At 41.7% G+C, this 14,638-nt stretch overlaps 1 protein-coding gene across 2 annotated transcripts in view; it reads left to right on the top strand.

Annotated features, from left to right (window-relative positions):
* The first annotated feature begins 12,756 nt into the window (after nucleotides 1–12,756).
* The window catches only part of LOC146867297 (basic phospholipase A2-like), an 84,800-nt gene continuing 82,918 nt past the window's right edge, over nucleotides 12,757–14,638 (top strand). For both annotated transcript variants that reach the window (XM_085614886.1, XM_085614887.1), the window contains exon 1: nucleotides 12,757–13,009. In XM_085614886.1, the coding sequence (XP_085471012.1) occupies nucleotides 12,970–13,009 (40 nt within the window). In that variant the 5' untranslated portion in view covers nucleotides 12,757–12,969. The remainder of the gene's footprint in view (nucleotides 13,010–14,638) is intronic.

Below are 14,638 nucleotides of genomic sequence, written 5' to 3'. Positions count from 1 at the left end.
CAAAACATAAGCAATGAAATGTACACCTCATCTTCCCATTGTTAGGATTCACAGGTTACCAGCTGGATACAGTGTTCTATTTGACATTCTACAATTGTTCCCACCACAGTTTGTAACTTTGATACCACATCTTTCCAGTATTCCTTCAATACTTCAATGTTTCGTGCCATATGTTTGCTTCCTTCCCATGATATCTCAGACACATATCCTCTCTGGAAGGATATATTTTTAGATGACATTCAGTGACAGGTACAGAACCTAGTGCGTGGATGATGAGTTACTGAGTGCTTGAATGGAAGGATCATTGACTGCATGGATGGAAATGCCAAGCATTTTCAGTTATAAGTCGAGGTTTATAGCATATGGTCAATAGCTGTTTATAATATCTTCGCTAGGCCAATGGGTATAATTGACAAGGCCAGGGGCTGCACCTCTAACAATAATGAGAAAGACTTACAAAAACGTGTCCAAGTTTGTAAATGAGCAAGCACATTTTAAGGTGACAAATATGCATTCCTATATTGATGCAACAGCACAGTGTAAATTCATATATTAACAAAAAACATCATGTAATGATCTACTATCAGAACACTATAGCATTCATTAAAACAACATTGAAATCCACCATTGATGTAATGCTGGTTCTGGTATAATAATTTATATATTGTAGGCTTTCTTAAATAGACAGAACCACTGGCTTTGCCAATGCTTGTTCTAATAGCAGGACAGAATGTTGGGCCTAGGAAAGAGAACGTTTCTGCCTGGTACTGGCATCTTATCACACAGCCATGGATGAGAAACTGAAGACTGTGTATAGAACATGAGTGACAAACTTGCTACGTGCAGGGATTGAAGAGTTATGGCAAGTTTCCTTGAATATTTTGCACACCATAGTGAAATCTGCACGCTCAGATGAAACAACTTTTCTACCAGCCACAAGTGTTATTGAGCCCCTCTAATGATGGCAAAGATTATGAAAAATGAGACAAGCGGGGGGAAGGAAGATGGCAGATTGATTCCTCCACGAAGCGCAGGCATCCAGAGTAGCTCCCGCGTCTACCATGCTGTACTTGTAAAGATGTAAAGAAATTATAGAAAAGCGAAGGGAGAAGGCAATAAGAGCAGCAAGAATAAAGACTTACGAGCGTATCTGCTCATTCTATGGACCTTTTGGATGTTTCCTCCAGCTACGGGGTCTTCAGGCAGCTCTGGCTATTGACCAGGCATGCCCGAGGGCATACCGCGGGCTGGCTCGCCGGCTCGCGTCCTCCGACTATCTACTGGTTTGGCCTGGTTCCAGCTCTGGTTTCACCTTCAACCAGAGATAGTGGCATGGATCCACTGAAAGCTACTGCAGTGAGAGGAGTGCACGCCGCCTGCGTCTCCACGACCATCGCACTGAGATGGGCCACAATGCCTGCAGCAGCGGATGATTCTCTACTTGGAACCCAGAAGGGCAGTGCATTAAGAGGGGACCCTTCCCGAGTTGAGAAGCCAATACTAAGACTATTACAGTCAGGTAAAGCTGGGGATCTTTTTCACCCTGGGGAAATATCTGGACTCTCTGAGGCCAAAATTATTAATACTTTGCTGGGGGTGATTCCCTCACACCAGGAAAGCATGGCAGGTAGCCAAGAGGAGGGCTTATTAAGATCCTCAACATGTTCAGAGGCTTTGAAAGTGGCAGGTAGCCTGCAGTAGACTAACCAAACAGCAGACACAATGTTGGTATCAAATATGAGTGCTACGGATCACTGACATAATATCGACTACAAAAATATAGACTTACAAAAATATCGATGCCAAAATATAGAATACCAAAATATCGACTCCCTATCTCCAAACAGGAAAATACAAAAATATAGAATCCAAAATATTGTTGTAAATAATATAGTTAGTCAAAATATCGAATTTTTTAAATGTTTTAAAAGTAATGTAAAATTAATGAAATAATACATATAATTAACTGACACATACTTAAAAATACTTAAATAACATTAAAATTATTAAATGATTAATGTAAGTAAAAAAAAAATTAATACATATATATTAATGTAATATTTATTAAAAATATTCAATATTTTCTGCGTAGGATAGCGGGCGGGTAAAATTTACTATTACCACTCCAGTAAGTGCAATAGTAGGGAAAGCGTTGGATAGCGGGAGGGTAAAAATTACTATTCCCACTCCAGAGAATGCAACAGTAGAGAAAGCGTTGGATAGCGGGAGAGTAAAAATTACTATTCCCACTCCAAAGAGTGCAACAGTAGGGAAAGCGTTGGATAGCGTAGGGGTAAAAATTACTATTCCCACTCCAGAGAGTGTAAACGTAGGGAAAGCATTGGATAGCGGGAGGATAAAATTTACTATTCCCACTCCAGTAAGTGCAACAGTAGGGAAAGCGTTGGATAGCGTAGGGGTAAAAATTACTATTCCCACTCCAGAGAGTGCAACAGTAGGGAAAGCATTGGATAGCGTAGGGATAAAAATTACTATTCCCACTCCAGAGAGTGCAACAGTAGGGAAAGCGTTGGATAGCGGGAGGGTAAAATTTACTATTCCCACTCCAGTGAGTGCAACAGTAGGGAAAGCGTTGGATAGCGTAGGGGTAAAAATTACTATTCCCACTCCAGTGAGTGCAACGGTAGGGAAAGCATTGGATAGCGTAGGGGTAAAAATTACTATTCCCACTCCAGAGAGTGCAACAGTAGAGAAAGCGTTGGATAGCGTAGGGATAAAAATTACTATTCCCACTCCAGAGAGTGCAACAGTAGGGAAAGCGTTGGATAGCAGGAGGGTAAAAATTACTATTCCCACTCCAGAGAGTGCAACAGTAGGGAAAGCATTGGATAGCGTAGGGATAAAAATTACTATTCCCAATCCAGAGAGTGCAACAGTAGGCAAAGCGTTGGATAGCGGTAGGGTAAAATTTACTATTCCCACTCCAGCGAGTGCAACAGTAGGGAAAGCGTTGGATAGCGTAGGGGTAAAAATTACTATTCCCACTCCAGTGAGTGCAACAGTAGGGAAAGCATTGGATAGCGTAGGGGTAAAAATTACTATTCCCACTCCAGAGAGTGCAACAGTAGGGAAAGCGTTGGATAGCGTAGGGATAAAAATTACTTTTCCCACTCCAGAGAGTGCAACAGTAGGGAAAGCGTTGGATAGCGGGAGGGTAAAATTTACTATTCCCACTCCAGCGAGTGCAACAGTAGGGAAAGCGTTGGATAGCGTAGGGGTAAAAATTACTATTCCCACTCCAGAGAGTGCAACAGTAGGGAAAGCATTGGATAGCGTAGGGATACAAATTACTATTCCCACTCCAGAGAGTGCAACAGTAGGGAAAGCGTTGCAAAGCAGTAGGGTAAAAATTACTATTCCCACTCAAGTAAGTGCAGAAGTAGGGAAAATAATAAATTAATATTTTCTTAACAATTAATTAATTATTACTACCAAAACAAGTATTACAATTAATTACCAATCACACAAGATTTAATAATTGATTATTTATAAATACCAATATATTTTTGTTTAATTAATTACCTATTAATAATTAATTAACAACCAATTGTTTTTCAATAAAAAACATTAATAAATGCTAATAATACCAATTAATCATTAATTAATAATATATTGATTAACGATATACACAAATTATTTAAATAATTAATTGTTTACAATTATATTACTTCCCACCATATTCCCCTATAAACACACTACCCACTACAAATATTAAATAAATACAATTAATATAATTATCAATTAAACAATTAATACAAATTAATTACCAATTAATACAAATTATTTACCAATTAATAATTAATCAACCACCAATTAATTTGCAATACCAATTAATAATTAACTAATAACAATTAAATTACTTCCCACCCTATTCCCCTATAAACCCACAACCCGCTACAGAAGTAAAACGCTAAATTAAATTATTGATATATTAATTAACAATATACACACATCCATTAAATAATTAATTATTTACAATTATATTACTTCCCACCATATTCCCCTATAAACACACTACCCACTACAATTATTAAATAAATACAATTAACATAATTATCAATTAAACAATTAATACAAATTAATTGCCAATTAATACTAATTATTTACCAATTAATAATTAATCAACAACCAATTAATTTTCAATACCAATTAATAATTAACTAATAACAATTATATTACTTCCCACCATATTCCCCTATCAACACACTACCCACTACAATTATTAAATAAATACAATTAACATAATTATCAATTAAACAATTAATACAAATTAATTACCAATTAATACTAATTATTTACCAATTAATAATTAATCAACAACCAATTAATTTTCAATACCAATTAATAATTAACTAATAACAATTAAATTACTTCCCACCCTATTCCCCTATAAACCCACAACCCGCTACAGAAGTAAAACGCAAAATTAAATTAAAAATTATTAATAATTCCAATAAATTATTATTTAATGTATTATAATTAAATTACTTCCCACCCTACTCCCCTATAAACCCACAACCCGCTACGGAATTAAATTACACAAAAATAAAATAACATAAAATTCATTACTTTAAAAATATTCTAACATACATTACAATATTAATACATACTTTTAACACATATACTAACACTTAAAACACTATAAAAAATTCGATATTTTTAACAACTATATTATGACTGTCGATATTATTTACTTCTATATTATTGCAATCGATATTTCTTACCTGTTTTTCGATATTCTTCACCACTATATTTTGGTAATTCGATATTCTGTCCATTCTATATTTAAAACTCGATATTCTGTCCACTCGATATTTTTTTTTCGATATTATGTCTATTTACCGAGTGCTACGCTACCTGAAGCCAGTATCAATGTCGCATTCGAAGATGGTAGCAGTGGTAACAGTGTTATATCTAATTGCGACCTCTCTAAGATGCAGGCTACACCTACGCCTTTGCTCCACCAAGCAACAGCAAGCTTGTTTAAGGGAGGTAATACCAAAACTGATTGCCCTAGCAAAGAAGATCCCATGGGGGCAAGACCAACTGATCAGGTGGCTCTGGATTATAAGGAGAATAATACTGATGAGGGCACATCTGCCATCAGGGCCCAGACAGTGGAAGGCTACTGGAGGGGCGTATGAATCGCATGAGATAAACAATAGCGCAACATTAATTACTAGGCCACGGATCGATCTGAGCACTTTCCTGGGCCCTGCAAAACCCACAGAGAATGTATATATGGCATCAAGCACATTCCCCGGGAAAAAGAAGGCTAAATCTAAAACAGCCAAAAACTTGAAGAAAGCTACTGAACTATATGGCAGTCAGAGGCATAACAGTTCTGCCACTCGAACAAAGGCTGCTCTGAATGGCAGCCCTCTGCGGAAATGGGGAAAATTCAAGGGGGAAGTCAAAGCTATGATATCACAGCTATCAAGCTCAGGAATTGGGTGTAGCTCAGACCCTATTCCCGTCTCTGGTACTAGCCAGGGCCTACATGAACAATCTGCTAACCAGATGCAAAGCCCTGACTGTCTGGGTAAGGTATCAACACCTGGTCCTTCTAAAGTGGATACGGATGCTACCGAAGTGCCACTTCTGAACTGTACACAGAGTGCTAAAGAGCCTTCATTATCTCTAATCCGCCAGGCACTACAAGACCAAAGATCGGAGGCTCAAGAGCACTATGCACAGGCCTGGGCTGATAACCTCCTAATCAAGCAGGCTTTATGAGAAGTGACGAGGAAGGTGGCTATACTTATGATAGATATAGCTGAACTACAACAACGGGTCGCTGAGACGGAGGAGTCTATTACCTCAACAACTAGATAAGTACAACTACACATAAACTACTTATCCTTCAGACAAAGATGGAAGACTTAGAAAATCAGCAACACTGTAATATTCTATGGCTGTTTGGAGTCCTTGAAGGAAAGGAAGACTCTGATCCCGAGCTTTTGGAGTCCAGCTATTTCAAAAGGCTTTTCCTGACCTTGCGGATTGGGACTGGGACTGTCAAATACAGTGGGCTCACAGACTACCAACTTTCTCAAACAAGGCAAGCTCTCGCTATCCCAGACCACTGTTAATCTTTTTTGGTAATTTTTTATTGAGGCAGGCTAAATTGTAATTGTAATTGTAATTTGTAAAGCGGATACTCACCATCAGGTCTCTAAGCGCTGTGAGAGAGAGCCCTACCCTAGTGCATGGTGGGGAGATGATTGATTAAGTTGTGCCCCAGGCTTCCACAAAAAGGAGTGTTTTTAACTTCTTTCTAAATGGGAGGAGGGCATGTTCCTTACGCAGATTCTCCGTCAGCTTGTTCCACAGCTGAAGAATAGAGGTTGAGAATGCTCTACCTCCTTTGGAGGCCATGTTAAAACGGGGACATGCCAGCACGCCAGCCTCCGAGGAACGGAGCGACCTGCTAGGTGTGTAGCTTACCAGTCGATCTTTAATGTAGGTTGGGGCCTGGCCATAGATGGCTTTGTGCGCAATACAGAGGCCCTTAAACCTGGTTCTCTGCCTGACCAGGAGCCAATGAAGCTGGCGTAGGAGGGGGGTGGCATGAGCCCTCCTTGGAAGTCTAAAGATCAGTCTGGCGGCATAGTTCATTATTACCTGTAATCTAGCAAGCAACTTTTCTGGAAGGCCAATGTACAGAGAATTTCCGTAGTCCAGTCTTGACACTATCAAGGCCGATACAGCCATTCGGAGTGTTGCGAAGGAGAGAAGTGGCGCTAATTTCCGTAACTGTCTTAACAGACCAACGCATGTACCTACTACGGCTGATACCTGGTGGGTCAAGGAGAGCTTGGCATCGATTTTGATGTCCAGGCTTTTTACGGCCTGGGCAGGTTCAGGATTTGTGCCCAGCTCTTGTGGCCAGAAGAGGTCGCTCCAGGGATTGGTGTGTGTGTGGTGATGGCCAGTACCTCAGTCTTATCAGGATTCATTTTGAGGGAATTAGCCGTCATCCAGTTGACAGTGTATTTTAAAATGTTCTGCATTCATGTGTGGGCAGCAGGGGAGTTGTCTATCTGGATGATGATTTGAGTATCATCCGCGTAGTTATAAACCTGGCACTCCATGTCTATCAAAGCCTGTCCCGGCACCCCTATATTGATCGATTCTTTTTCCATCTTGGACAGACGCTGGAAGTTGCGATAGCTTATCGACCCATTAAAAGCATAAGGTGCACAGGTCTTCCTATAGGAGCCGGCTCACTTTAAAGCCATAAAAGATGGACACTTTCAGTGTTTCTTTGCCGAGCAGGAGGCTAAGAGAGCCTTAAATCAATGGCAATTGGAGGCCGTCAAGAAGACTTAGCAGGCCAGATCAATTATGGGCTAATATAGGGGTCCGGGATATGAGACTAAGCTCTCTCATGCATGTTTTTAGCATATATTCACTGCTTCTTTCTGTTTTCTCTTCTCTGGCACTGGAGGTGTGGGGGAATGGGGGCATTCTGGGTGTTCTGTTTCCTGATAGCTGTCACTTCACCAACAGCATATAATGGGGGTGATTCCTTCTTCAGGGTATTATGTGGGGGTGAATGGGGGAAGAGATCAAGGGTGGGGAGGGGAGGTGTTGTGCGAGAAAATGTCAAAAGGGGTGTTAACAAGGGGACAAACAAGGTGGCAGGGTAGAACACATATGCATATACAAGGCTGCTAGGTACCTCAGAATAGATGTCTCCGTGGGGAAGTATGGGCTGGCACTTAATGATTTTGGAAATGCTATAAGACATATATTTTAGTGGGGCTAATTAAAGGTATGGTCTGGAATGTATCAGTCCTAAACAATGTTAGCTAATGCCAACTAGTTAAGGGGGAACTGAAGCTGTATAGGCCCCATATTGGGTTTCTTACAGAAACTCACTTGGCTTATAAAGATCGATGGCTCCTAAGTATCTCAACTACCAAACAATTGTATGTACATCCCAGAATGCTTCTATAAGAGGAGTGGCCATATTAGTGATTAAGTCATTTGAGCACACATCTTAAGGTATCTGCTGACTATCGAGGAAGATGGGCAATTGCTCAGCTCGAGATTAATGGCTCCAAGTATGTTTTTTGTACAGTATACGGACCTAATGTTGACGATCCCGAGGTCTTCAATTTTTCAAACATAGAACTGCTAGAATGGCAGGGGGAGTGTCTAATCTTGGGGCATTTTAACTGTGTCATGAATTATGCCAACGACTCTACTAATCAAGCTGCGACCCACTAGAATTGTTAAGATTAGAGTTTCAATTCTCGAACTTGGCCAGTTGCATTGTTTAAGAGATGCATGGCGGGCACTTTATCCAGTATCCACTGGCTACACATATTACTCTGCCCCACATAAACAATATTCCAGAATTGATATGGCCTGGGCTTCTCATGATATACTGGCATCTGCAGACATGGAACTATGCCCTAGGATAACTTCTGATCACAACCCTATCTTACTTTCTTTTCAATCTCAAGCTGCTAATAAAGTGGCCCGGTCCTTCTCGTTTCCACGCTATCTATTAACAGATAATGAATACTTAACATATATTCATAAAAATCAGGTGGATTTTTTTGGAACATAATGTGAGGACTGCCTCTCCTTGTATAGTGTGGGATGCAATTAAGGCATATATAAGGGGGATTACACAGCAGTATATTTTCCAGCAAAACAAAGACCGGGAACGCATGGGCAAAGACGCTTGCCAAGCACTTTAAAAAATAGAACTTCTCCATGCTGATGTAATTCGACGAGCGGCTCAAAATCAGGAAATGCTTTATACCTTATTAATAGATAAATGTCTTTCCCTGAGTAGGACACTTAGGGCAAAAATCGCTGTGAGCTACAACAGGCATCGTTCCCTTCAATATGAACTTTGCAAAAGAATTGGACGGTTACTGGTTCATCAGCTAGCAGATAACAGAGCTAAAAAACAAATAAAGGCTATTAAAGGGGTGGACGGCATATTACCTACACACCCACAGTCAGTAATTGAACAATTGTCCCTGTTTTATCAGAAGCTTTATACACATACACAATGGTTATATGAAGAAGGACTCCAGAACTATCTAAATAAGAGCGATCTCCCTCGCTTGGGGAAGAAGACTCTGCCTCACTTGATTTAGAAATCACTCATGATGAAATTAGTGAAGCTTTGTCTATGCTACCTTAAAGCAAGGCCGCTGGGGAGGAATCCACACCAGCTGAGTTTTACAATACTTTTAAGAGTATTATAGTTCCACCGTTGAGAGAGGTTTTACAGGATACTGGGTCTCATTGGGCGGTTCCTGAATCATGAACATGACAAATATTGTTTTTTTTTTAAAAAAAGGACAAGACACCTGAGGAATGTCTCTTATAAATACAGATGCCAAGATTTTTGGTAAAATCTTGGCTAACCAATTGGCACCTATGATGCCAGGATTAGTATCTGGTCAGCAACATGGCTTCATTCAGGGTAGTGATACACCGCAGTTGTGGCTTTTGATCTAGCCAGAAAATCAGCAAGGCATATTCGGATGGTCTTGCTGGATGCCAAAAAGGCATTTGACCGTGTGGTTTGTGGCTACCTGTGGGCAACTGGGTGGAAGATATAGTAAATGGATACAAGCTCTGTATAGTCAACCACAGGCCAAACTGCAGTATGCTAGTCTGCAATCATCTCCCATCTCAAAATGCTGTGGCACTAGACAGGGGTGTCCTCTTTCCCCCTTGTTATTTGCTTTATACATTGGGCCATTTATACATGCATTGCATTATAACACACATATACTCAATACGCTGTGGCACTAGACAGGGGTATCCTCTTTCCCCTCTGTTATTTTCTTTATACATTGAGCCAGTTATCCGTGCATTGCGTAATAACACACAGATATCAGGATCGTGTCAGCTGAAAATCACCACCTATGCTGACGATATAGCCGTCTTCACAACTGATCCAGCATCTGCATTATACTCAATTGAACTCGAAGCCGTCACATTTGACTCCTTTTCTGGATACAAGCCAAAACACAAGTACTCCTTAATTTTCAGTCTGATTGGCCTATCCTGAGGGCTTGTTCTGTAGCCACGATCTCTTCACAGATCGAACACATAGTGACACTAAATTATGATCCACTACTGCAATCTCTAACTAAAAAACTGGGGAGCTGGCAAAAATTGCCCATTGGAATTATGGGGAGATGTAACATTATAAAAATGAAAGTACTTCCCATAGTTTTAAATCTATTCCTCTCTATTCCCCTTCTCGTTCCTAACTTTCTTTTAGGAAACTAGAGGGGGTGATGAGTAGTTTTATATGGTGCTAAAAGAAAGCACGACGAGCAATAGGATTTATGAAACTCCAGTATAATCAAGTGGGGTTAGATCTCCCTGATTTCAAAATGTAATAGACAGCGTTCGCTAGTCATCTCCGTAGTCTCCTGTCCTTAGATAAACAACATTTTTGTCACCGCCTTGTTTTGGGCTTTGATAGCAGAACATTTTTATTCAGAGTTAGCGATCCTAATCATTTTAAACGAGTTGGCTTTAATACTATCAGGGATACTGTATGGATATGGCGTGACATTTTAACTAAATGCTCTCTGTCTCTCATGCATGATGATCTTTGGAGTAACCTGCTGCTCCCGGAACTATTCCAGGATCCGACTTGCAGAATATGGGACAGCTATGGGATTGATCGCTTGGGGCAATTATATGATTACAATGGTTTTCGGTCATTTGAAAGCTTACAACTAGCATTTGAACTCCCAGGCCAGATGTTTTTTAAATACCTACAGATTAGGGATTCTTTTCTGAGATGTCAGGCAATGAAAACAGTGGCGAGGTCCGAGGTATGGACATTTTTGCACAGGGACACTCAGAAATCAATAATTAGCACCATGTATCAATGTCTTTGCCAATTCAGGACGGACAGCTGCGAAAAACTGGCTGCAAAATGTAGCATGACCCTGGGGTCAGACATTACCCCTACAGTAGTTAGACAAGCACTATAAACTTTAGACAGTACAATACACTCTGTCAATTTAAAGCTGCAACAGTTTCACACAATATGCATGCTATACTCCACTCCACAGAGGATCGCTAGCTGGGCCAAAAAAGAGGGAAGTCAGGTGAAGACCGGGACAAATGTCCAAAATGAGGGTTGAATGCTGCCAATATAGTTCATATGTTTGCCACTTGCCCTGAATTAGAGACTTTCTGGCATAAGATAAGGTTCTTTATAAATTTAAGCCTGGGTTTAGATTATTCTCCAACAGCGAATGAAATTATGTTAGGTGATCAAGAAGCCAGCGCTGGCTTGAGATCCTTGCTCGTGTCCGCTCGACTTGCTATAGCCAGTGCATGGATTTCTTCAGAACCCTCCAGCGCGGCAGAATGGTGGGAAATAGTGAGGGAAACCTATGAAAGGCAGAAGGCTGTGCCTAGAGCTAGAGGAGGTCAGTTACTGAAGAAATTTGACTCTACATGGGGTATATTCACATACACATAAGGACACTAGGTTCGACCAGGGGAAACGGAGTGATAAGGATGCTAAGAGAGAACCAGTATTATTATTTATTTTATGCAATTTAAACGCTGTGTATGTATTTATATCGTATTTTTGTAATACCACATGATAATGCTTGAAGTGCAATGCTTGTCCCCCTTTTGACAATAAGAACAATTCTGGGGGAAAAAAAGAAAAATGAGACAAGCATGTGAAGGAGGTGCGGTATGCGTGACGCTAATGATATACATTTCTTCTTAGACTGTCCAACTTTGTGGCCCTTCTGGCAAGATGTGGGTAAGGTACTGTCAACTGTGCTAACTTCTGGCATCCAGGTGAGCCCCATCTTGCTTCTTTTTGGCACTGGAAACTGTAACAAAATGGAGGGGAATGTGGGGGCATATTATCAAGACAGGCGATAAAATTATCTAAAACGGCGTTACGGGCTTAATAATATGCTCTATGGAATTCCAATTGAAGCCCATGTTAGATGTGTAGGAAGTGGTCACAAGCGGACCCTCCATGGATGACTCTGTTAGAGCGGTTAAAGGTGTGTGTGCTTTGAAGGAGGCAGAGCATGCAGGCAGGTCTCACAAGTGGTGGGTACCCTTTGAGAGATGGTTCAATGTTAGGGAACCAGCTAATATGGTCCAATGCATATATGGTTCAATGATTATACCTGGCTCCCATGAAATATAACTTTGGTGGATATAAGAGTATTTAAGATGAGTAAGTGGAGTATTACCAGGCGATGTAGCTCCGAGGTAGAACTCGAGTGGGATGTCAAAGGCACCTTTGGTATTGGTGGCCCTTTCAGGGTGATATGAGGGCAGTAAAAAAAGTGCTTATTCTAATAGCAACACTGCTTCTGAGCACGCATAGATGTACGATCGGGAAAGTTGATTAATTGACGCATCAGACGCCTTTGAAACGTAATAAATCATTATATTGTTGTCTTTGAATAAATTAGCAGTGGGTGTTGTACCATATGTCAGTGCAAACGAAGGAAATAGGCACTGGGGAAATCCGTGCCCAGGCCTTCAAGTATGTGAAGTATCAACTCCACTTAAAACAAAAATATTTTAATTGCTCATCTGACCCACCTGGCACCTCAGCAATTGAGCGCTGGCGGCGTCTAGATGTCGCCCATCAGTGCCAACAAAGCCACCCTGGAACAGTACACAGGGCCCGACATTTACTTTGTTCTGGTCGCGTGAGGGGGTGAGCAACATCCGGGTTTTTTGCTTCCTGGTCATGCAGAGGTACCCTGTACACCGTCCGAATGTTCCTGCTCGGTGCCTGTTTGATCAGGGTCTCTGATAATCTTTTTATATGACGCCGCCACAGACTATTTAAACCCGGCAGCCTCGTGGGTAGAGCGCAGGCGGTCTGTCTCTTCACCGGTGACCAGAGAACTTGCTGTTGGCGCCGTCGACCCCGGGCCTGCCAGAGACTGTCTCGAGATGAAGGCTGTCCTCCTATTGGCCGTGTTCACAAGTTGCCGTGAGTACTGCAGGCGGGCAGGGCTGTGGGGAGGCTGTATTAGAGCTGTTAGAAAAACGCAGTAACAGTATCAGCCCTAATAGAGCAGCTCTTCTGTGACGGTTCTGAAGAAATACAGGGCTCTCCAGAGAAAGGCAGTGTTTGCAGAAGGTGAGGCCTCTGTGTAGGAAACCAATACCCAACAAGTGGCCCCATGTCAAGTGTAATACCTTCAGATAGCCCTGGATGTGCAGCTAACCATACTTGGCTGCAAAAAACCCAACACTGGCACAGTAGTTGCTGTTGACTTAAAAGTCTGTACTGATAGAAAATGAAATGACGCACATGGCACAGTGCCACTTGGTAGCCAGGGACCCTGCCCCTCAGGCGTTGGTCACTAGGCTCTGCGGACACTCGAGCAGTGACCGTTGATTAAACCTTCTTGTTTTTGACCTGCCTCTTGGGAGCTTGAAAGCAGAATCAAGGTTTATACCTCCACGGACATCACTAAACTCTGCACAGGGCACCCTCAACCAGAGAGCTAATGACCTGTTCATGATCACTCGGTTCTTTCTCGAAGACCAGAATGCAGAGTCCACAGAGCCAGGCTTAGGGTGCATGTAACCGGGATAACACAGAGACAACGAGTGTAGTCAAGGCACAAGTCCTAAAAAAAGAAGTGGGGGGACTAACCTAGTTAAGGAGTATGCAAGTGACATCACGGCGCGTGACAACACGGTGCATGACATCACGGCGCACAACATCGCGGCGCATGACTTCAGACATGGCATAGGAATTGACATCATAGAAAGTGGCATCACAAGCCACGACTTTACAGGAAGTGGAATCACAAGCAGTGACATCAGATCTAAAGCCTTCACATATATATTTAGCAGGTCTATCATGTGCACGTTTGGGCGCACTGCGAGCGTAATTAATAGCACAGTGAGCTATGGAAGATGATTTGTGACTTCTACACCTTGCAATCCCCCAGTTTTATGTAACACATCCTGTACATTAATTTACAAACTTATATAATTTATTGTACATGTAATATGCAAGTGTTTATGTATAGCGCTTTGACACCCTGCATTGGAATGAGTAGAGCTATACAAGAAAAAATAGTGGTACTTAAATTATTACAACGCCTCCTCAGGGGAAGTAAGCTCATTACAAATGCAATTTGTTTTGTGTAAATACTGGGAAAGACCAACACATCTGATATTCTTACAGTGCATGCATGTCTCCAGGGGCGGCTCTAGGCTCATGGTGGCCCTGTGCAGGGAGCGTAGGTAGGGAGCCCCGGAAGAGGGGGTCCGGGCGGGGCGGAGCTCAGGAAGGTGTTTTAATAAAACGTCCAGAAAAGGCGTTAGATGACCAGTACCTGCGGCTGCTCCTACCCTTCCGAGTTCGTCTCAGAAAGATAACATTTAGGAGGAGGAGGAGGGCATTGTGACACACGATGTGAGGGACTGGCACAGATGGCTGCAGGGCCATGACAGGACCTGTGTCCTCTGGATACGCGGGCAGCGATGTAGTAAATAAGGGTTCGTTTTCACCCAGGCACACCAGGAAAACTGCAAAAGAAACGAATTTCCGCAACCTCAGCACGTGACGCACTACTCATGTTTACCTACTGTTTACCAAAAA

Source organism: Triturus cristatus, chromosome 1_2 (genome assembly GCF_964204655.1).
Source record: "Triturus cristatus chromosome 1_2, aTriCri1.1, whole genome shotgun sequence".
In the NCBI taxonomy this organism is placed as follows: domain Eukaryota; kingdom Metazoa; phylum Chordata; class Amphibia; order Caudata; family Salamandridae; genus Triturus; species Triturus cristatus.
This window is presented reverse-complemented; position numbering and strand designations above follow the sequence as displayed.